A 23,647-nucleotide genomic window follows, 5' to 3' on the forward strand; every position below is an offset into this window, starting at 1 on the left:
GCCGCGAACGGTTGAGCTTCTTGAAATGCCTACTAAAAAGTTCAAAGACCCCATACCTTCGCCAAGCAATATCATTTTAATTGTAGAGACATACTTGCCGTTTATAATTTAGTGTTAACTCTTCTGTAAATATTCATCTTGTTCATATGACTTGAAGTAAAGTATTTTAATTTGGCCTATAAAAGGCCAATTATCAGCACTGTCGGTACAAACATGCAGTTCCTTTGAGCTTTACCAGAGGGCGTATCGTAGAATAGAAATATGGAACGTGCCCTCTGTTCTCGTTCGCGACGTGCCGCTATGCGCTACAGACTCATTACCGGCCGAAAAACATGAAAAAGGCTGTGTTTTTTTTGTAGTCCCTACCAGACTGACTAGCTGGCTGTTATAAGGAGAAAGAATTGTCAGGGGAGTTTTGCTACCAGAGGAGTTGGCCGGCAGGAGGGGAACATTAGCGTGGACTGACTCCCCTGGCCAATTTCCCGATTTTTTTTGCCGAATTCTATGATTCATTCACCCCCGTAGGAAGGCCTGGTAGTGGCTAGCTTTTTTTGTCAGCTTCTGTCAATCAAAGCAGGAAGGAAACGTGACTGTGCGTTATGTAATTCGTCCCTTACCTAACGTTAGTGTGTAAGACAGACAGTGAAAGTTGAACGGTCTCTTTTCGACCATCTTTCGACCAAGTTCTTCGATATCATTCCGACCAACCGATCCTTTTTACTTAGACACGTTTACCGTGCCGAAAGTTTTTGCATAGTTATTTACAAAGCCCACGACTTCTATGACAACACCTGCCTGTATTTTATAAGGGACCGCCAGAATACCTTCGGTTGTATATGTTGAAGGCCGCGGGATTTCAACATGTCCAGAGAATTGAAGCGTATTTTTCACATGAAGATCTAGTCTGTAACATTTAACGTGCCAAGAGAAAATCGTTCAATCCTCAAAAAGTGGAGCAGTGTCCGAGGGAGCAACGGTCGTATTGCTGGCAGTGTCGTGCGTACGGTGAGCTACTTTCCTGTTGTATGATACCGGTTCAAATCACTGTTGCCGTGGAACCCTTTTTGTTGAAAAATATTAGGGACGTTTTTGCATTGCCTTTCTTTAAATCGGACTTGAGTGACTACAAGTGCCTGTATTAGAAGAGTGAACGGGGATACGATGTGAGGTCAACAGAGACATTGCCGTTTGGAAATCCTGTCCGCGTCGGTGTAACGGGGTATGGCGAGGTTAGGTTCGTCTCAGGACGTTTGGCTGTTTTGATGCAATTTTAAAAGCAGGCTGTGATAGAAAGAACTGCTGACAAGGATCCACGACAGTTTTTTTTTTCTAACAAGACATCCGACAGGCTTGTACGAATCGTGCACGACTGTATATACCAAGAATGCCTGCAGTTTGCGATCGCACTTCTTATGTGGCTGGGCTCTTACGTGTGAGTTTTTAAAATTTCCCAGTGTTAAGGTGATATTCTTTCAATCTTTCTCCGAATTGCAGGTTAGGGAAATAGCATTTTTTTTCAAATAAATCTCCGTAAATTGTAGAGAGAATTCATTATTATGCAAACTAGCATAAACTCTTTTAATTTCGATATGTAAAACTCTTAATCTGATATAGAAAATTTACAAATATTTTATCATAATTATTGGATGATATTCAATGTTTTGGCTCAGTTGAAAGAAACACTAAGATGAATTACGCAACATTATTATTAGTGTTAAGCTGCTTTGTATATCATGGTACAAGCCGTTGTTTAAACTTAGATTATTGTACCTGTCAAACTAAAGTAAGATGTGAAAGTACAGTCAACCATACTTATCATTCTATTCCACATGCTTTGCCACAAGACACAAAAGATCTGGAAATATTGTCACAAAATATTGAGAAAATTGCACCAAGCGATTTTTCTTACTTGCCAATCTTAACAAGATTGATAATACGACAAAGCGGGCTGAGAAAACTGCTCCCAAAATGCTTCGAAAACCTGCCGAATGTCTACGACATTGACCTTTCAGAAAATGACATTAGCATGGTCGTAAATGACACCTTTATTGGATTGGCAAAACTTCGTACCCTACGTTTAACAGATAACAAAATTAACTATGTTGCTGATCGTGCATTTTTTGGGCTTATTCATTTGACACATCTCTATCTCAACAACAACGACCTAAAACGTATTCCTTCTGCCATTGCGTCTCTTTCTGCCTTAAATTTTCTCATACTAGAGAGAAACCAAATAGAACTATTTCCCGAAGATCTAGAATTCATAAAACACGTTCGAATGTTGAACCTGATGTATAACCCTGTCAAATGCAACTGTAACCTTCGCCCGTTTCAACAGTATTTTTTGTTACAAAAGTTGGTCGGAATCTATAAGCGTTGGGGAATATTCTGTGAGAACGACAGAGGAAAAACAGTCACCATAGAAGTAGCACGTTTGAAAACCCTCCCATGCAATGCATACACCGTCCAAGTGTTTCCGAAGAACATTTCTGTAAGCGTAGGAAGTAACGCGTCTTTGTCGTGTAAGATTGTTAAGTGTAAGGAATTCGAGGATCTTCGCTTTACGTGGTTCCAACCAAACGGAAACGTCATCAAAGAAGATCATTCCTACGACTTGGTGGGAATTCAGGACAATGTTACTGATGGACAAAATTCATCCATGTTGATGACAACCCGTGGTGAAACATGTGCCTCTGTGCTATATCTCAAGCGAGTGTCGCTCAACGAGACAGGCACGTACACGTGTGCCGTCAGCGCTCCAAAAATCCACACGGTAAAGGCCAGTGCCCTATTAACTGTCTGGGCGCCAAAAGGCAATGCGACTACCAATACTACCCTGGAAAATCTGCACGTAAACAATACGGCTACACCGGATACATTGTCAAACCGTAGCCGAACTGTTGTTTTGCAACAAAACTCTACACAAACCAACGTGAATGTTCAAACAACACCTAAAGGGGTGAAAGACGACGGCAACCTAACTTTTATACTGCTGCCGGTGAAAGCGAATGAACAATTTGCTGACTATATCCGCTTTGTAATGATTGTGGTTGCTATTTCTGTATCTGTGTCTTTATTAGTAGCTGGGTTTGCAACTCTCTTTAGCGGTCAATGGTCACGTAGAAGTCTTGAAGAAAATTTGAGGATGGCTAAGGTTGAAGGAGTCGTACTACAGATAGGAATACGTTTCTCGAGTGTCCTTGTGTTGAGTTCGATGTGCCACGGACCAGCACACCACTACGAGAATGATGACCAGGAATCACTGGCACATAATGGCGGTGCCGACCACATCTACGAAAATGCTCATGAGATGTAGAACTATACATCAGTGCTCAAGGAAAGAAAAGGCGTACAGACAAAAGAAAATTAAAAGGGGGGATATTCGCATTGCGAAACAGCTAAGCAAAGCGTGTACTCCAAACAGCAGTTACTCAACCCACTGAATATGATTTTGGAAAAGCATGTACACAAAAAAGCAATATTATGACAAGCAACTGGACATGATTTTGGAAACGGTCAGACGTTTCAGATAGCATCCACTACCTTTCGACAGTGACACTGCATGTATTTCTTCAGGCAGCATACTCTTTTCAAAGTAACTGCTGTAAGTAAAGTAATATCAATACTTAATCAAACCTAGAAAATGATATTATACACCGATCTAAACTTGTAATGTTAGACATTTATATTTATGATAATTCTAACTTTTACCAAATATTTAGTAGATGAATATTACCAACGAGACAAAAATGTATGTTTAGGTGGATATACAATGCTTGCCAAATTTGCTGTAGACTGAAGCATTCTGACAATTATAGCATATATCAGAGTCTGTACAGTAACCGGTAGCACGTAGCTTTAAATTTGGTAGACACATTAGATGTTCAGGACGAGTTACTCGTCCATATTCATGTAGTATGTAACGTGTTCGCAGACATGTGATGATACAACACGTTGTTTCCTGTACTGTGCTCGTGGGTTTTCAGACATTGTTTCTTACGTTGTTCTTGCAGAAAATATCTATTCTAAGAAATAAAAGAGATTGGACTGAGAAAAGCATTCAGAATATATTGTGCTTGTGTGAGATTAATGAAATAAAATAGATGGAAATAGTTTGTTTTTGTTGTAGAAGTTGCGCACTTTCTTTTACATAATAATGATCGTAATGTGTTTTCATCACACGTACAGAACAGATATGACGTCATTGCAGATGTAGTTATCGCATATTAATTATTCCCAATCAATCAAGCAAGCAAGCAATTAATCGAGCAAGCAAGCAAGCAATCAATTAATCAAACCATAGTTACATAAAATGAGTGCAAATGTTATATTTGTTGTCTTTATTTGAACGCACACAACAAAAGCTCTTAGATAACGCTGATGTAACATATAACATATTATCTACTAGTATACAGAGACACAAAGTACTGGTGCAAAGACATGTATACACCATTTGGCCTGAGTACCATCAGAATTTATTTTACCGGGGCTCCCAGCATTAATGAAGATGGAGTACGGAATGGAAGCCCCAGTAAACTATTGGATGATACTCTGGTTATACACCAATGACTTGTTTTTCCACAAATGCTATTCACATCGTACATAAAAAATACAAAAATACACATGATATGTTCATGACCTAAACGCAATACCATATACACATGTATTTCCACTATGAATTCGCTGTGTTTTTTATGCTATTTATGGAGTTTGCTACATCTAATACAATTGTATGAACACCCTGTATTGCCATAGGCAATGTAGTGGTTTCTTACAATGTATACTTTTGTCAGTACACTAGTTGTATCTACGCTCAGTGTCACCAGAGGGCGTGCTTCCACTGCATACATACCAGCTCAGTCATGCTAGGTATAGCTTTAGGATGGCTTCTTTCCAAGGGTACAAACTTTCACCGTATCATATCAAAAATGATATATTTACTTTGCTTCTTACAACTGCGCACAATAAAAAAAGAATGAAATGATTCTTAGTTCCAGTCGGTTAACGAAAATAGGGTAAACTATAGTTGAGATATCTAGACTGTAACTGTCATGGTCCTTGTTTTTGTGAAGTCGTAATTGTATTCCGTGGTGACAAAATTATAATCATCGCTAGACAGGGAGGGACGGGGGGCGACATATTCTTCCTGGTACGTTGACCAATCGCTGGAGTCTGTCTTTCTTTCTTGTCGTTTAAAACAGCCCACCTATATACAACATGTACATAACTATGTACATATATAGAGAGTATTAGTTCGCTTCCACTGACATAGCCACGCCTGAATCCGGCGTCTGAACTTGTCGCTTCTCAAAACCTTTCCTAAAACCCGAGGCTCCTCCTTTTACGGGATGCAGCGTTCGGGACCGAGTGGGCCCGAAGTATCCCCCGGTTTGTGCCGACGCCGACCGACTGGACCCGACGTGGACTCCGGTGTCTGCCGAAGCTGTTCGGCTCTGCCCCGAACTGTTTTCGCTTCTCACAACGCTTCTTCTCCCGTTGGATCGGCCGTCTACGAGCTCACTCTTGTCCAAACTGACGTCTTCTTCTACAAGGTATACGGAAAAAAGTCACCACGTAAATGATAACAAATTAAATAACTGATAATCTGCAATTTTATTAACTCCATGTCTTTAAAGAAAATGGTAAAAGTAGTAGCACAAAATGTATGGCGCGGGAGTTGTGTAAAGAGAACTACAGGGTTTATTTAGAAAACGTACACATTTTGACAGATCTAGAATTAGATATGAAACAAAAACATGGCCGTCGTAGCGCCAAGCATATTGCAGATGAACAGATAACAGTGTAATATCTGTCATTATTGAAAATCAATGATTGTTTAACATGGTCTTTAGTAATAGTAGTGATCAATCAAAGATATTAGATCAGATTAGACCGGTCTAAGATATTTCAAATATTAGCTACGCATGCGCGTTGACAATTCCGTCAATTTTGTGCGCCATTTTGGAAAGCAATCAAACGCCTTGTTGTTACGCTTTTATTTAACCTTGACGTTTGTTTTGACCTTGACCTCGCTCTTACCTGTCATGACGCTGTCTGCGACCTCTGACCCGGGCACCTTGGTGTGGACGGTGGTCTTGACCACGGGGATGTCCGCGGCGGTCAGCTCGGAGGTCTCACTCTCGCCCTCCTGTGGCATGGTCACTCTCAGCGCTTCCACACCAGCTATGTGGGGATAAGAGCACGTTAAAGGAAAGCTGCACTATAAATGGAAATATACCCCAACGTAAAGTTCTCCCCTATTTTACATAAGTCTGTCATAGTTTAGAGCTGTCTCACTGTTTGAAACTTGCGTCATGTTGACGGCTACTCATGATCACCTTACGATTGAATTTCGTGACGTCAGTGATCTAAATTTCTTATGCAGTATGACTAGTGCTTCTTAATCTGGCTTTGTTGTGGATGGATTTTAATGAACATTCCGATGAATTCGAGGGAATTGACAAATTATCGGCATTTTTTAGATTTGTTTTTGTGCAGCTGTCATTTAAAGAACCCGCCACACATATTGACTAGAGTAACGTTAGGTGTCCTTCCCGGTGTGAGTGATTCAAAACCTGCTGTCCTATTGACACAACTGGGGCAATTACTGTCATATTGAGGTCACCTGAGTTAGCGCCAAATGGCAGCCGCTCCATAACCTTGCCATTTAGCCCCGGCTATTGTAAGCTCCTCCAGATACCCTTGAACCACCTCTACTGTTCTCCCTTTTAAATTAACCAATCAATATGGCGGATGCTACTAGTACTAGTATATTACGTTTAAGCACTTGACTGCAAACACGCACTAGTACTTGACTTACTTGCGACGTATCCGAGGTTGAGTCTGTAGAGCGAGTTGACCAGCTCGTCCAGGAGTCTCTCGGCGTCCGTGCGACAGTCCATCCAGCGGATCAGGCAGTGCACCAGGCGGTGGGACCCCAGTCTATTGAGGGGACAGACCATTAGTTTTCATAAGGGACAGTCTAAGGAAGGGACCGTTAGTTTGTATGTGGGATAGTTGGATCAGGAAGTGCACCAGGCGGTGGGACCCCAGTCTGGAAAAGGCCGAAATGACAGACCATTAGGCCATATTCTTTTTTTTCATTACAAAGAGCGTAAGGAGCCCCTGTAGAAAGCGGATGGTACCCAGGCTAGACGCACTGAAGCTCTATATATTCACATCTACCCTACTCGTTTGTCTGCAGCTGCATACACAGGGGATGTAGCTCAGATGGTAGAGCGCTCGCTTAGCATGCGAGAGGTACGGGGATCGATACCCTGCATCTCCAACTTTCTTTTACTAAAACATTTTTGCTCTGGAGAAGCACCTTATTTTTTCATCATCGACCATAAAAATCAATCGTAGTGTCCAACAAAGGAAAATAAGATAAAATTTGAACCTATAAGCTGGTTTACGGATTAAACTTCGCATGTGCGGCGAGATGCGTTATAGGTATTATGTCAAAGGTAACGTCCTCTTATTACTTGTTTATACTATCCCACTATAATACTAATAATACATATTCCGACATGTTTTTCTTCATATTCCTTTCTTCTAATCTTTTTACACCTAACTCACTGCATCCAGCCCCAATGGGAAATGAAAGTGCAATAAACTTCATTGTCATTCTTATTTTCACATGGGCCCTCACCTTTGACATATTACCCAAAATATACAGCTTATTGCGCTTTCAGTTACTTATCAACTCCAATGACTGACTGTCAGGTACGTCGATGAAGTTAAGACATCCATGTTTTATGAGATGAAATACGACAAATAGCAAAGACTCAAGCAACTGGAAATGATTTTGATTGACAGGTACTGACCTGTTCTCCCGTTTACACGACTCGATCACTCTCACAGGTACGCCCAAGTCTCGCGGCAGCGCGGCCCAACCGAGAGGTCTCGCGAGAGCCACGTGATAAGACACGATCTTGAAGATGTCTATGAGATCTGTAGTTCAGGAGAGTTTAAAAAAGGTGATATTTGATTAAACGATTCAAGTTTATGCATACTCTTACTGGAATTGTTTTAGCTATTATCAATATCATAAATATCAAAATGGGAGTAATACAATAAAATGTCATTTTGTACAATTACGCCAAGCTATTGACACATCTTCATCAAACTAATATTACAATGTGAATTTGCGTGCATATTCAAGGAATTCGACATTCGAAACGTCTTAAGCTTTCAAAAGCAGCTCCTTTCAAAGCAATGAGAAACAATACTGTTTTACTTGTGAATTTGCGTGCATCTCCGAGGAATTCAACATTCAAATCGTCTTTAGCAGATCTTAAGACAACTGTTAGCTTCTTCTGAATCATTGAGAAACAACGTTGTTTTACCTGACATATTTTCCCCTATCGTGCCCTCCAGTAGTTCAGCCAGGTACCCCTGGTGAGCCCCACACCGCGATCTCAGTCCGTCACAGAACGCCTTGAAGGCGCGGTCTCCTTTCAGTTTCAGTATGTGGAGAAAAGCTGCGTTCACTGCAAACTCGGAACTCTGAAAAACATATGCATTTGTTGAAATAAGGCTAACTTGTTTATGAGCTATGCCGTATCAATATGGATGATTGGATTAAGGCCTTTATTGTACATTTTTGGGCTAAGTACATTGGCATAATAACACAGAGTCATACACATTTTTGTACATATCTAAACGTCCAATCTACTCTAGTAAAGTGCACATTCGACTTCCTCTCGCTTCTTGGTATTGTCATGCAAAACGGAAGACTTTATTTGACCGTCTATAGCATGCTACAAATAATACTTAATATTACATTATATCAGTATGACAATTCTTATACCTTACATTTTGAAACACATTACATTAAATATTTGTATCCAATATCATTAGTTGCGATGATTGCAAGGGTACTATGTATTTGGCAACATGTGTACAAAGGTAAATAAATAAAGCGTTGCCCCTTTCATTGATACCACCGGAGAGTTTATTTGTTGACATAACCAACCCTTGGCACACGAATATAAACAAAACAAAATCCCTTTTCTCTATCTCACGACCTACCCTCAACCCCTGCCAAGCCATCTTTTATGTAGCCGGTAAGAACGATACAATATCAATAAATCGCTACACAATTGACGAGTCAACAAAAACTATAGGGGTTAACTACCTGCTACGCTCAGTGAAATATACAATACAAACTATCTTCAGCTTGACTTTGTCTTACAATGCTTCCTATTGGACATCTAAAATTGTCTTAATTCATAATTAGGGCATAAAAGACCAGTTTCTTCCAGATCATTTCAGTGTCACTGACGAAAGATAGTGGATACTATCTGAAATGTCTGATCGTTTCCAAAATCATATCCAGTTGCTTGAGTAACTGCTTTTTTGTCATACAATTATCTTTACACGTAGTGACCGACGAAAACCGAAATTTTCACAGATTTTATTTGGAAATAAGCTAGTTGTATTTACTGTAAATATTTGTATCTTTGTTGCTATGTTGTCAAGAGGAATTGTGATTCAACATTTGAAACCGAACAAGCGATAGATGCGTTCAAAAATAGACCACGGACGGTGTGTATCTAATACGAGTTATCTGACGTTAACTAGATTTATTGGCTGTAAATATTTGTATGTTTGTTGTTGTGTTGTCAAGAGGAATTGTGACCCAAAATTTGAAACCGAACAAGCGATGGATGCGTTCAAAAATAGACCACGGTGTGTATCCAATACGGGTTATCTGATGTTAGCTCAATGGTCTCTTTCAACAGCTTGTTTATAGTTAAGGGCCAAAGTGGGACAGTCCAGATTTTAGATCAGATATGCTTTTGTTGGAAAAAGCTGAAGCTACCCCTTGACAAAAGATTTACTAATTTAGCGTTGTAAGTGATATGGCTCAGATCTTCAGATTGACACATTGACTAATTCTAGTATTTTTCTTCGCAACCGAAGAAGATACAAATGTACCAGTAGCAGTATATGTGACTAACTCGTGTTAGTAGCACATTTGCCACACGAATGTAGCGATTTCTTTTTGCATGGTTTGATTAATTTATTTTTGAGATAAAAAAAAAGGATATCTGTGTTCTAAATTTGGATATCTGTGTCCTAGATAGAATGAGGGTACACAAACACACTTGTCTGAAAGATACATTGACTTATGAAACGCCCTCCCCTAAGGTAGTATCAGTTCGTAGTGTATTTTTCTAAGGTATTCTTTACGTCGTTCCGCTCCAAAGCTAATGGCTTAAGGGATTTACTTTCTGTGTGATTTGGCTTATAGATCAAACAAGCCGTTCAAATATTGAATGTATCAGGTAATGTAGAGTGATACGCACTACTTAGTGAGTAGGCAGCGAGGTAATACAGTAGGAAGTTGTAGGAAAATGGGCGCTTTGTGTATCAATACGCCTCCTGTCATCGATAGAGACTAAGCGACGACGGAAGGGATTATTAAGTGACTGTATATCATCCCTGTGAGGTTATCGTGTTTAAGTGTAGTGGTACATAGCTGGAAAATTGTGCTGTTTTTTGGCGACGCCACGGGGACGGAGCCTGTAGGGTGGTATCGTTTTGAAGGCACTAAATTCGGCACACTGCATATACCGTGATGTGTTTTAATAACGTCTGAAATGATCTTGATATGCATAGGAACATCCTAATGTCTGCCCTGAGCGATTTTGTGTACATGTTCGCCTATTGTCAAGTAAAATAAATAAATTATTCTTTCACCCCACTAGCAGAAATGTGACTGAAGCATAACTTTTACAATTCAGATTTCCAACTCACCTTTCTATGTAGTGTCTAGTGTGGCTTCTAGTCTTAACATATGAGATGAGAACTATCTCCTTGCTAAGGATTTTTATGTCATAGATATCTATGTAACCTTTCTATGTAGTATGACTGCTTCGTCCTGGAAGTTGAGAACCGTTCCTCCCGATTTTTATAATGCAGATATTAACGTAACCCGTCTATGCAGTATGACTGCTTCGTCTTGAAAGTTGAAAACTTTCCTAGCTCCCAAAAAGGCTTTTTACAACGCAGATATTCAACAAACCTTTCTATGTAGTATGACTGCTTCGTCTTGGAAGTTGAGAACTTTCCTCCCGATAAGAAAGCTGAAGAGTCTAGAAGGCTTGAGCGTGTTGAGTTCCCTCACCAGGGTACTGTGATGGCGGAGTAAGATGGCCTGGTGCTCGACACTCATGGGGTCTGAAACATAAAGGAAAACAGTACTTAGTTCATAACATTCATGATATAGATTTTAGAATACATTGTTGTAATGGACTGATGGTGTCGAGTACTTTCTTTGCATCTTAGATTCGTGGGGTCTGAAATAAAATAGGAAACAGTAGTGTTCATAACATTGGTATGTTTAGAAGACATTGTTGCAATGGACTGATGGCGTTGAGTGCTTTCTTTGCATCTTAGAGGTCTCGGGTTCAAATCCTGGACGGGTGAAAGACTTCAAGACTGACTCTCTCTTCATAGTACTGAACACTCGCGAGCAATAGCGCTAGCGTAGTTATGAGAAAGAGTTTTTGTGTTTGACATGCACCACCACAAGTTGACTAGCTCTCTGCTGTAATGCTTTCATGGCTATGTGGAACAAGGGCTACAGATATGATAGGCACCATCCTATACACCGCAACGTTTGGCAATAATGATAACTATTTCTAAAACTTGGAACACTCGTCACTTGTCACAGTGAATGCGATAATTCCACAAAAAGTTGTCAATATCCATAAAATTTGAATAAAACTGACAAAAACTCCTTTAAAGGTATGAATGTGTGATGAAACACATTAAAAAAGTCACAGATTTTGAAAAATTCTACCGTCCATTCGAAGCACCATAGCCTGGGTACCATCCTATTTCTACCGGGGCTCCTTACACTCACTTCCCTACAAAAAAATTTTAGGGGTAGCGAGTGTAAGGAGCCCCGGTAGAATACGGATGGTACCCAGGCTAGAAGCACCAGACTTACCGTCCATCGCTACGGCACTTCACACACACAGATAGACCCTAACGGATGAACGCTTACCAGGTACATTTATACCCCATTTTCTGCCACACTGCACTTGTATCCAAAACATCTTACCCGTGTCTTATACCTCACTCCTTATGACACCTACCTAGCATCTCTTAAAGGAGTTCAATGAGCATCAAAGGTTTGGCACTGTTTGTTTTTCCCAGATACACACTCCTTAACCCGACCCCCAGCTAAGAAAATGGCGCGGATCACAATTCTTGAAGAATCCGAAATTTCGAATAAGTCGTTTACGTGTATCATGTGGCAAAGTGGTTAGTACGGTTGGCCTGGCATCTTAAAGTTCTGGGTTAGAATTAGCCTGTGTACCATCCGATTTCTACCGGGGCTCCTTACACTCACATGTAATAGAAATGTTTTTAGGGTAGCGAGTGTAAGGTACCCCGTTAGAAATCGGATGGAACTCAGGCTAGTTTAGAATCCCTATAAGTTGCACGTTACAGAGCTATTTGCTCGCTCAATTAAGGAGAAAATGACATAGCTTGTCTCTGTTTGGGATGTCTTTGAGTTGGAGCGCAATACTGAAGGTCCCGTGTTTGAGAAGAGCCAAATTAAACCTTCTGATACGTTAAAAAACACTTATGGAAAAGAGTAGGAGCCCTTCCCAGTGGGGTGGATCAAACCTTACCGTCCGGTCTTCCGGTCTTACGTTAATGTACAAAACTGGTGTGTGGTTAGCTAGTTTTGCGAACAAACATTTGGGAGCTCGGTACTTGCTTGTCTAGTTGTTCGTTACATAAACCAATCAGGAGGTATATCCACAGTTATAGCTTTGATTCTAATAGATCAATGTCGAAATGTGTTGAGTGATTCACAAGGAAAATAACCTTGACATTTCTGGCTAGCAACGTCGACTTGTTTGTTTTTCTAACAGAACGTTCCCCATGCTAGGGAATGTTCACTGTAATAGTGATACTTACTAGTTGACATTGAAGATGTACATGTGTGTCAAAAGTTAAGTTTGCAATGCTAGAAAACGACCTAGGAAGTGTAAAACAGGCAAAAACAATAAGTGCTGATTATTTTTGTACCTTACAGTAATAATGACTCAGTAACATGGGTACATTATGAGGGTTTGACCGGGGTTGACACAGAAATTCTGTCTTTAGATCAACACTATCAATTGTTTTGGTTTTGAACTCAACCCACCCGAAACAGGTCCTTTGTTTCGAGAACATAAAAGAGGCGGCATAGAAAGGTTTACTTCTTATGTTCGCGGCAGTTCAGCAGAGTTTACATCACTTACAAAGGTCCGTAACCTCTATTGATATCAAACGTTTACTTTCACAACATCGCGAGTGGAAAAGAAAATATGCTTTAGGATTAGTATATGTCCCATTGTTGTGAGGGCACATAACAGCTGAAAGGAAGGTTATACACTAGGACTGTGTAAGTGTAGAAGAACGTGTATGTGTAGAATAATTAAGGTACAGGTCCGTGTACCTACAAGCGTACCTGTGCCTACAATATTATTCAGGTTAAGGTCCGGACATGGACGTAGGGTGTATCTGTCCTTAAATAAGCTAAAGAACTAGTGGGTACCATCTTTAGATTATAGCTGTTAATAAGATGACTGTCCTAACAATTTAAAACCTGTAAAACGGGATGACATTTTGATTTTTGATATTCTTGTTTTTAACTTGCAAACATGTAAGTTGCTACATTTGTAACTTGTCCAAACTTCTTAATTTCAGGTACCTCCAACGCCGCGCTTGTACTTGTAACTGTTCCTATTTTTGTGCACAACCGTAGCCAAGGCCACCAAAACAAGTAATCATCAACCAACTAATTAAAGTGGCCTTCTACAATTTAGCCCCCCTTTCCACAACTAAACCGTTTTCTCTCACATTCTACACAATACGGTAAAACAACTACGTCGTACAGGTCTTAGCGCCCTTTTCAACTCGTTACAAACACATCAAAGCGCGATTGTATTTTCCAACTGGGCCGCGAAACAGGGCAAGTATTTGGTGGCAATTAATGGGTTCTTATCCTTGTTATCGGCGGTTAATGACTTACTAATAGCTTTTGTCACATAAAGCTGTTTGTTCACATGTTGACAGTTGAAGAAAAACTTTCAAGGCCACTTGAAGTAGACACAGTTACCAGTTCCCTCTAGCTGTCTGTGGATTTTTAAAAGGTCACAGGTTTTGGGTACTTTGGGCTAACTTAGCTGGGTTATGCCCCTTCTAGTGACTTTGACTGCCGAAATTTGGGCTAACTTAGCTGTCTTAGCTGGGTTATGCCCCTTTGGTTACTCTCTTTGACTGCCAAAAGTATTTTAAACGAATTTCATTGACAAAGAAGTCTACCTGTTAAGATTCATTTCTAAAATCGTGTACTCGTCTACTTACTAATAGGTACTTATCGACGATTAATTATGTTTTAACCTGCTTCGTCTTTAGCAAAACCGTATGACGTCCTAAGACGTGTGCCCACGCCGTAAGAGTGCCGGCGGTATGTACCTACCCATTATACCGTGAAGGGTATACATTTGTACATGCCGTCATTCGACATGATCCAGAACGTGCTTCCGGAGTTTGCAAAAGGAGAGAGACAATATTTGAGCACTCGAGAAGAGCTACAAACTGCAGTGCTCAACAACAAAACTCTAATGTAAGTGTCTCGAAGGTCAAGTATGGAAGTATTCTGACAATACAGACACTACTTATAGCGAACAGAGGTACATGTCCCTTACTGTTTTAAGGTACACAGACCTAGTATAGACTATAACATGTCTTACTTATATATGTACAAAAAAATACCGTCGTTCCTCAACTCCTCCTTGCCCCCACTAGCCCCTTTTCCTTCATACCCCATACAACACTGTAAAAAACAAAACACGTAGCTCCAAATCGCAGTGCCCCTTTACTAATCGTAACAAATACACCGAGATGCGATTGTATTTTTCAACTAGGCCGCGAAACAGGGCAAGTATTTGGTGACAATTAGTGGGACCTTATCCTTGTTATCGGCTTTTAATGGCTAACCAATATTCAGTGGATGATAAAACTGTTTACATACTTTGACGTCTAAAACAAAAACTCCGAAGGCCACTTCAAGTAGACACAGTGACTAATTTCCTCTACGTAGATGTACAAACGACGCCTTGGGTTTTCGTATCTTTTTCTATCCTACCTTAAAGTTTAATAAATAGGATTTAGAAATACTGAATACTTAAAATCCTGCTCTAGACAATATAATGCAACATTTTATTCGTATATGTCCGTATATGAAATATCAGCAAGCGAACTGATTTCTTTAGTGCAGATACGTATGATTTGGTTAAAGTACGGCAGCCCCTGGGATGGTAGTTTTGTACCTTGAACCTTATTGAGAGAAGTAATTCTACCGCAAACTAAAAATAGAGAGTCGCTTAGAGGCTTCAAACAATGTCGGCTACTGTACTACACAGTAAGCGATACGTTAAATGGGTATATATCATTGATAACATCGTCCAGGTGGGAACGACTGACGGACACTATTGAAGTATACAACGTCAAAAGCTCATTAAAAGTCATGACGCTGGAGATACGAAGTTGTTTTGAACATAAACATTATTCATAAAGCGAAAAGCTAGCCAGACTTACAACTGAAGAAAGTTTGATTGCTTGATTAGTTTATTAGTTAGTTATTTGATTTGTTGATCATTTGGTTGATAAAATGTATAGGGACGGTACTACAGCAAAAATATGTGAGTCACTTTAGATAATATCACAATTTGGGGTAAGATGATAGGACTCAGTTGTACGCTGCACGGTTCCATATCTTCATTTTACATATACATTAAAGACGTATTCTTGTGAATTCATAACACAGATGGCATTCCCACCTAAAATTGTTCTTGTATAGCAATTGCTTGCAGGGTATAATTTTATGTAGCACTTATAGTCCCCTTGAATATTGGGTCAATTAAGTATTCCAATTTTTTTTATTGATTTTGTGATTGGTTGGTTGCGACGGAAGAGACTTGAGACTCATTTGGTTGGTTGGTGGATGGATGGTGGTTACGTGTGAAGGAATTTTACATATTCAGGGTCCTGTCATATTCGTCGAATAGTCGCGGTACTTTGATGGAGGTTATGACAGTAAACTGAAGGCATTCTTAGGATAACTGTTCATAAGTCGACTCGTATATAAGATTTTCAGCTATCTTTTTACTGAAAGTGATGTTTTAGATCTTTGTCAGTAGTTGCCATTTTTGCCATATCCTGCATGAACCTTCTACATCAGAATTCTACGACGACTTATAACGAATGTGACCTGTAAGAGTGCCGGGAATACATGTACGTCCTTTGATAGTTAACTGTACCGTTAGAGAACATGTCATCATCATACGTACGTGATCCGAAACATGTTTCCAGAATTTCCGATGAGAGTTCTAGAAGGCCAACATCTGAGCACTTTACGGAAATCACAGACTCCCAAGCTTATCAGCAAAACTCTCATACAGGAAATACAGGTGTATCAATAGTGGAGTGTATAACAATTTGATGACTTTTAACGAATGGAGTACCAAAAGCGTGGCACACCGCACATGCATGTTATACACAACGACAAGAATCTAGCGTATGTTTGTCAAGCAACGGGCCACTGAGGGTGTTTAAAAACAAATGGAAACTCCAAAGCTTATCATCAAAACCTCATATAAGTGTATCAATGGTGGGGTATAGAAGTATCATAACAATGAAATGGAATACAAACGGCGTGGTACACCACACATGCGTGTTATAGACAACGAAAACGAACCTAGACCACTGAGAGTACGTAAAAATTAAGGGAATCTTTATTGTAAAGATATACTCACGATGTACGACCCATTCTATGAATTGCAGGTGTAGAGGTGTCGTAACAGTTAAATGACCAGTTTTATCAAATAGAATACCAACAGCGTGGCACACCGCACATGCATATTATTATAGACAACGACAAAGCGTTAGAGCGTGCTTGCCAATCAACAGATCACTGAAAGTGCGTAAAAATTAGGGGAATCTGTCTTGTAAAGGTATACTCACGATGTACGACCCATTCTATGAAGGGCAGGTGTTCGAAGTCGTGCTGGTGAAGATCGTCCATCTTCGTGGAGTACATTAGGTAGCGAAGTCTGTCCTGCGCACGGACGTACGTCCGACGATTCCCTGGCGACACGCCTAAGTGCAACATCGTCGCTCTCCGTGGGTCTTCGGGGATGGAATCTTTGTCTTCGGGTGGCGGAAATAGACAGGTATTTGGCTAGATCTGACAGGTCCTGAGGAGTTTCAGACCTGCTCTGTGGGGCTTATTTACATAAACACGCCGCCTTAGAAACCAGCGGTGAAGGGTGAAAAGGGCTACTTGTCTTGTAAGGACTCTACCACTGTTGTCCCCTTAAGGGATTTACCTTAACTACACCTTAAATAATCTCCTTTAAGATTAACGTTCACAATTCAATTCACGATACATATTATTATTTTAATGTATCTTTACACATGGTCGTAACATAGAAAGTAAATGGATGCTTTTTGATATGAAATATTTTGATGTCGTACCTGTAAGGCCCCTTTTAAGAGAGTGGACTCTCCCCTGTACGAGGGGTAGGGGGTATTTGACACCGAGCGACCCTAGTCATTTCAAGGAGAACAATACAAACAATGTAACACCGGGCCGTACAAAGGTAGCGATGCGGGGTTTTACGTTACCTGCTTACATGGTTTTGTGTTCGGGCGACGCTAGATGCCTTCGTTGCTTCGATACACATCTGGTCAGTAGGGGGTGGGGTAGCTGGAGAAAACGCAGCAGAAAATTTGTTAAACCTAGATTCCAGGTATAACGAGACGTGTTCTGAATGGTTTAACGAATGGCGGGATAATCTTACACCCCCTCGGCTCTCTCTGTGGTAATTTCACGGCCGTTGAGCATGAAGGGATATAATTGAAGCCTGTGATGACATTTAATATCGGCAGCTTTTGTGGAAGAAAAACAAGACGACTTCTAGTGGTATACACGGAACTAAAGTAATTGGGGATAGACTTAAGCGGTCTGGAAGAACAGACATTGCTGTACATCGTCAAAACGCAGATCATTGAGATACAGCTTTACTTGATTAACCAGCGAAAGTACCAAATATTTTCAAATGTAGCTTATTCTCTACTGATTATATGTTTCACTTTCTGCTTAATAACATATGCGTCTCGGGCAAACAGCGACTGGGGCTTCTGTGAATCTTCTGTGGTAGGTTATTACAAGATCTTGTTGAAATTAAACAAATAAATATTGCCTCGCTCAAATACTTCAAGAGGCCTTTTTAGACCGAGCTAGTCAGGGAAACTAAGAAAAACAGGAGTAAGAGTACCCCTTTAAAACTTTAATATCAGAAGTTTCTTATCCAGCAAACAGGCTAGTCAGGAAACCACACCATTACAATGACCCTTCACGCCCCCTGGTTTTGATTGGAATAAGCCGAACATGATCCGCTTCATCCCATTGGCTTAACAGATCTGCGCCAATGACCCGGATGTCAACAAAATGGCGTCACATTTCTAATGTGATTTTGCAGGAGACATTGATACGCCTGTCGCTTGTTCGGTGGGTACAATGATAAGTCTGGCTTCATTGAAACTTGCAGCAGTTCGGTGAAATCACGCGTGTCCGTTTATTCTGTGGTTCAATGGTGTTTAAGCCATAAATAGACCGCGGGAGACCGATATTTTAAGCCTTACGATCACATGACACTCGATCTAAAGTTTCAAAGGCATCAGAATTAAACATTTCTACGCACAAGGGATCTGTTAACTAAGAAATCACGCAAAACGACACTATTAAAGAAATTAAGAAAGTCAGCGCTTCAGCCACTCAGAGACTTGTCTCGCTTTATTTTCAATCTCCTTGATTTTGTCGTAAGGAGACAAAATCACCAATTATGTCAATCATAAAAAAATTGTACAACTTCATTTTTTTTTAAATTGTATAACTTCATTTTCATTTTCATTTCACTGATGAATGTGGACTCCTTTCGAAACGTCTATCAAAATTTTTAAAGTATCCAGAAGTAAAGAGTGAATCTTCCTCAATTTTGATGTTTCCTGGATGAGTAACCTTCACAAACATATGTCAATCATAGTTTGCGCCGAATTCAGATTACCTAATAAACAGACCGATACATTTCATACATTGCTGTCATGCCCTACCAGCATTTCAAAAACTCCCTTTGCCATCTTAAGTTTATTGGGACTGCTATATGCTATACGCTTTGCAATTGAATAGAGTTCTGCCATTTTGTAATGGGTTGGTACAAACCATTGGTAGTTGAGGGTTAATTTGCAGTTGAACTATTCCCTCCTCGAAAGGACAAATAAAAGCCACCATCAACTGGGTTACACTTATAGTAGTTGTTAATATTTGAACATTCCTCAGTAAACCACAAGTGGCATTTTATGTTGAACCTGAAGTACTCGTATTTCCATTGCGTTCTTTGGTAATCCAGTCCCTGATAACGGAATGCGTTATACTCCATCGTTTGCGTTCGCCTGTGACCGATCGTGACGTCATCACATGCTGCAATTTTCAGTTTCCCCATTGCAGCCATGAAGAACTCTGAAAACAGAAAAAAAAACGCGCATCTTAACCAAAGCTTGAATATGTCACTTCTCCTCTACTCTATAAAATTGTTTTGATACTCCACAGTGGTAGAGGCATTTTATCCTCTTTTCAATTCATCACATTAGACTCTTTTTTAATTCAGAACATAATTTAGATACCCATCCGAAGTGGGAGGTACTGAATTAATTATGTTTGGTCAGCAGGTTTCCTTTTCTCTGTATCAGAACATCTTCGATGAGGCAAGAACAGTCTTACATGACGAAATTTGATTAAAAAAATCGATATAAGAGCACGTTGGGCAAAAAAACTTTCCCTGGCGTTTGAATGACGTCTGAACAGACTGCAATACTCCTTGATGACGTAAGATGGCGCTTGAGTATTGTGTTAATGACCTATTCCACTTTTCATGCGGCAATTGATGACCACGGCCATATAGCTTACGTGTGTGTCCATGCCTCGAGTACTTGGGGTCGAACCCGACGGCACGAACGCTGTCCGTCCTCGCCATGAAGAAGTTGGTTACTCTGGTGGAGAAATGGCAGCGAGGAAACCCGGGGACTGGTCCCCAGTGGTGATGGTCGTGGATAAGCAGACAGTCGCCATCTTTGTCACCTGGGACGAGCGTCATTTTCGTGTGCGCCACTTTTTTGAAACCTACCCTGCCAGAAACCTACACAAAATTACAAATCATGGAATATCTCAGAGAGAGTGCTAATCATTATTGTAATGTTTACGACGTGATGTGTTTTTAAGGTCACTTAAGTTTTATTTCTTTTATACATGTAAGAAACAAATAGACAAACAAACGATGTATAAGAAGAACTTCCATTGCAAAGTGAACTCATGAAGAGTATGAAGAATAAAAATTGTCATGAATGGTCAGTAAACTGTCACAATGAACGTCTATAGAAGAATTTTTGTTTGACTTCCACATAAGGTCATAAATGTACTTATATTTCGGGAAATTTTAACATGGAATCCGCTTAGAATGGTATATGAGTAGGGTCTCACCGACAATCGTTGACGTTGTACGGATTTTAATGACATTTTCTTGTTCGATTTAAATTTCCTTGAAGATATGAAAGTCAATGCCAATGGCCAAGACAGAAATGCATTAAGATACATATGCCGCAGACATGTACTTACCAAGTCCAAGTCTGTGTTATCCAGAACATTGACGAATCTTTCCAACTTTGTCCTATTTCCGAAAGCGAAGTCGTCATCCACCCAAAGTAGGTAGGGCGTGTTCACCTGGGAAACGGCCAGGTTTCTTCCCGCGAACCAGCCCTGCAGGGGAGAATACGTCATCGCAAAGTTTCAGTGCTGCAGGGGATTTTGGGTAAGGTCAGAGATTAAGGTCCCTTAGAGATAAACTCAAATCGAATGTGGAACTCCGGAAACGTTGCAAAAAGAGTCTAGGCAAAGCATTGTTTACAAGTGAGAGACAATAGAAATCACTTTACACTTTGACCACAGACCATAATGCATCCTGATTGCACACGGTACTTGTAACAATAAGATGGGTCGTGGCATATCATATAGAAGATAAAAAAAGTAAAAAGTTTGGAATTTTAAAAACGTGCCAAGTATATTACCATAATTGTTATTGTTATTACTGTTGTAGAAATGATCATCATACTATCATTACAATCATTATCATTACTAAATTAATATTCTTGAGTTTGACTTAAGCAAAGTGTATGCAGAATACAAAATGCTTTCAATTTGCTTTTATTGGCATTTCCCTTACGAAATGTAAACCAAAAACACCCATATCACAGTTTAATATTATTTTTGTACTTAGAAGAACAAACTACGATATACCAGTTGAATATAACAATATGATATCTATGGTGTTTCACAAGAAAATGCCACCTACTATAGCATACGGCATAACAAAATGGTCGACATGCTCCGCCTGGAGGTTTTCTATTGGACGACTGTCGTCTGCGACGATGACCCGGATGTTGGGATAGAATGCCCGGATGGTGGCCAGCAGGGTTCGTATGGACGCATACCGGAGAAATGTTTTGGTGATAACGGTCACTTTGGATGCGATGTCTTCATCTGTTTCAGAGGGCAAAAAGTACATTTTCTTTAATGTTATGATACGTTTTTTGAATAGTAATATCGTATAGGATACAAAATAAATTCGACAAACTTCGGAAATTCAAAACTAGAAATGTCTTGCACATGGGTCGATGGAAAGTCTGTTATATTATATTGTGCACTCTTGTCAACGGTAAGTATTGTTATTCCTACAAATATCATCTATAAAAGTTCAACATAATTGCAAACCCTAGCCAAGCATTTTCAGGGTCATTCCTACAAATATTTTTTACAAAAGTACATACATAATTACAAACGATCAATAACCACAGCAATACATGTGCAGCAGCATCATTCAGGTAACAAACTTGTCAGTGATTAATTTATTAGCCTAATGAATGATTCAACTAATGACGTTAAACGAACCTGGTCCGGGATCATACAGGAGTGAAACTCTAGAAGGTTGGATGCGAACGGGAATGCTTGCTTCGTAGTTCAGGTACCTAAATTTAACTATCGATAGAAAGCGGTTACAGTAGACCAATAGCCGATCTAGCGGAAGTTTTCGATTCCTGTAATTATTCTGTCGTGCATATTTGCTGATTTAACATATTAAACAACAAATGTCATTATAAATGTTATTAATGTCTCATTGCACTAAAAAGCTTAAATGTCATACTGAGACTTTTTTTATTTTTCCATAGATTCTTTCTTCACTTATGATATTTTTACTGAAATACTCACTGATTTCTGTTGCTCCTACGCCATACACTGTGTTGGAATACACGATATACTGGAGCTGGTGGTTGATGTTCGGCAAACTTCGGCTACGAATAGTGAACGACTTTTCTCCGAGTCCTTCCAAATGTACGTCGGAAACTTCGGCTGTGACATCAAGTGTGCCGTATTTAGATGCCTCGAGTTGTATCTGACAAACAATAGAAAAGAAACTGACAAAGAAAAGACTAACACAAAGACCTGTCCCATGTCTTGTCCTGTTTATCTGTTTTATATGTTCATATTATTACTATCAACATGTATCAATTTAACCCGACAAAAAAACGACTTGCTATAGTAATTGATAGTTTTATTCCATTTTTTTCTAGGCAAGTAGAATTCCATTACCCACTTACTTCCCCGTGTGTCATTGCTTTATAAAACGTTTAAGTCAACCTACCTTATATACTTGTCTTCTGATTGCATCTAACACTTCAAGACCTGAAAAGGTAAAAACGTATCGAAATAGAACATTTTTGTCTGTCCCTGTTGAAATAATACATTTTTCTCCCCAATTAAGATCTAAGATGAATAGTGTTACATATTTGTTTGAGTCCTTAATTGAATAAATATGATTTCTTTTTATTCTCAAAACAACAAAGGTATAAGAACCATCCATCAAATACAAAAAATACAAGTATAAATCAATAGAAACGTATGGAATATTCATTGAATGTGATTTTTTTTCACCGAAACGTTTCTTAAAATCAACAAAGTTTCTCATTCCACGTTTTCATACCTGGAAGTACGATGGTTCCTTCTGGGGCGACCGTAAGTCCCCTGACCGGGTAACTAAGTGGAACCGACCCCTTCACTATGTACAGTCTCTCTTGCGACAACTCTAGCCTGGGTCACAAGAAAATTGCCAGATTTGGTACATTTTATTATGGGTACATAATTAGCGGAATGGCGGACGTATATACACATTAACCCCTAACAACTATCTGTATCTACATGCAAAACCAGTTTAACCACCCTTCGGGGTAACACGCTAGCCTCAATAAGTATCTATGCTCGTTGAAACAACGAGGGCCTAGGGGAAGGCCGATTATGTAATCTCCAAACAGATGCAACGGTACCATTAGTGTTCATGATTATCTGAATTACAGATACGGCTTTTGGATAAAAAAATTAATGGAATAATATTGGGCCCTCTACCAGCTTTTTTCAGGGTGGCAGGGATTTTTCTTGTTTGTACCTTTTGTTGTATTTTTGGAC

General features: G+C 39.8%; 2 protein-coding genes and 1 non-coding gene across 3 annotated transcripts; 1 reads left to right on the forward strand and 2 right to left on the reverse strand.

Moving 5' to 3' along the window:
* Nucleotides 1-4,313: 4,313 nt before the first annotated feature.
* Nucleotides 4,314-17,334, reverse strand: LOC118404273. The gene is made up of 7 exons (XM_035803338.1): nucleotides 17,041-17,334; nucleotides 11,033-11,187; nucleotides 8,349-8,508; nucleotides 7,827-7,953; nucleotides 6,821-6,942; nucleotides 6,040-6,183; nucleotides 4,314-5,545 (listed from the first exon to the last, which is right to left on the reverse strand). The coding sequence occupies exons 1-7, from the start codon at nucleotides 17,186-17,188 to the stop codon at nucleotides 5,250-5,252; spliced, it is 1,152 nt and encodes a 383-aa protein (XP_035659231.1). The 5' UTR covers nucleotides 17,189-17,334; the 3' UTR covers nucleotides 4,314-5,249.
* Trnaa-agc lies at nucleotides 7,216-7,288 on the forward strand. Its single transcript has one exon. It is a non-coding gene; the product is annotated as a tRNA-Ala (tRNA).
* A 1,491-nt stretch (nucleotides 17,335-18,825) lies between the features above and the next one.
* Nucleotides 18,826-22,800, reverse strand: LOC118404274 (beta-1,4 N-acetylgalactosaminyltransferase 1-like). The gene is made up of 7 exons (XM_035803339.1): nucleotides 22,786-22,800; nucleotides 22,397-22,580; nucleotides 22,079-22,165; nucleotides 21,483-21,670; nucleotides 20,750-20,890; nucleotides 20,045-20,273; nucleotides 18,826-19,597 (listed from the first exon to the last, which is right to left on the reverse strand). The coding sequence occupies exons 1-7, from the start codon at nucleotides 22,798-22,800 to the stop codon at nucleotides 19,317-19,319; spliced, it is 1,125 nt and encodes a 374-aa protein (XP_035659232.1). The 3' UTR covers nucleotides 18,826-19,316.
* Between the last annotated feature and the right edge of the window lie 847 nt (nucleotides 22,801-23,647).

The sequence above is a fragment of the Branchiostoma floridae genome, chromosome 17 (assembly GCF_000003815.2).
Source record: "Branchiostoma floridae strain S238N-H82 chromosome 17, Bfl_VNyyK, whole genome shotgun sequence".
NCBI classification, from domain to species: Eukaryota; Metazoa; Chordata; class Leptocardii; order Amphioxiformes; family Branchiostomatidae; genus Branchiostoma; species Branchiostoma floridae.

Coding starts and splice junctions, on each gene's coding strand:
- LOC118404274 (XM_035803339.1), bottom strand. Junction 20,891..21,482: donor TTGTTATGCCGTATGCTATA/GTAGGTGGCATT, acceptor TCTCCCCTGCAG/GGCTGGTTCGCGGGAAGAAA. Junction 19,598..20,044: donor CTCGAGGCATGGACACACAC/GTAAGCTATATG, acceptor TTCTGTTTTCAG/AGTTCTTCATGGCTGCAATG.
- LOC118404273 (XM_035803338.1), bottom strand. CDS start 17,188: ATGTTGCACTTAGGCGTGTCGCCAGGGAATCGTCGGACGTACGTCCGT. Junction 6,943..7,826: donor TCGTGTAAACGGGAGAACAG/GTCAGTACCTGT, acceptor TCCCCTCAATAG/ACTGGGGTCCCACCGCCTGG. Junction 5,546..6,039: donor CGCAGACAGCGTCATGACAG/GTAAGAGCGAGG, acceptor TATACCTTGTAG/AAGAAGACGTCAGTTTGGAC.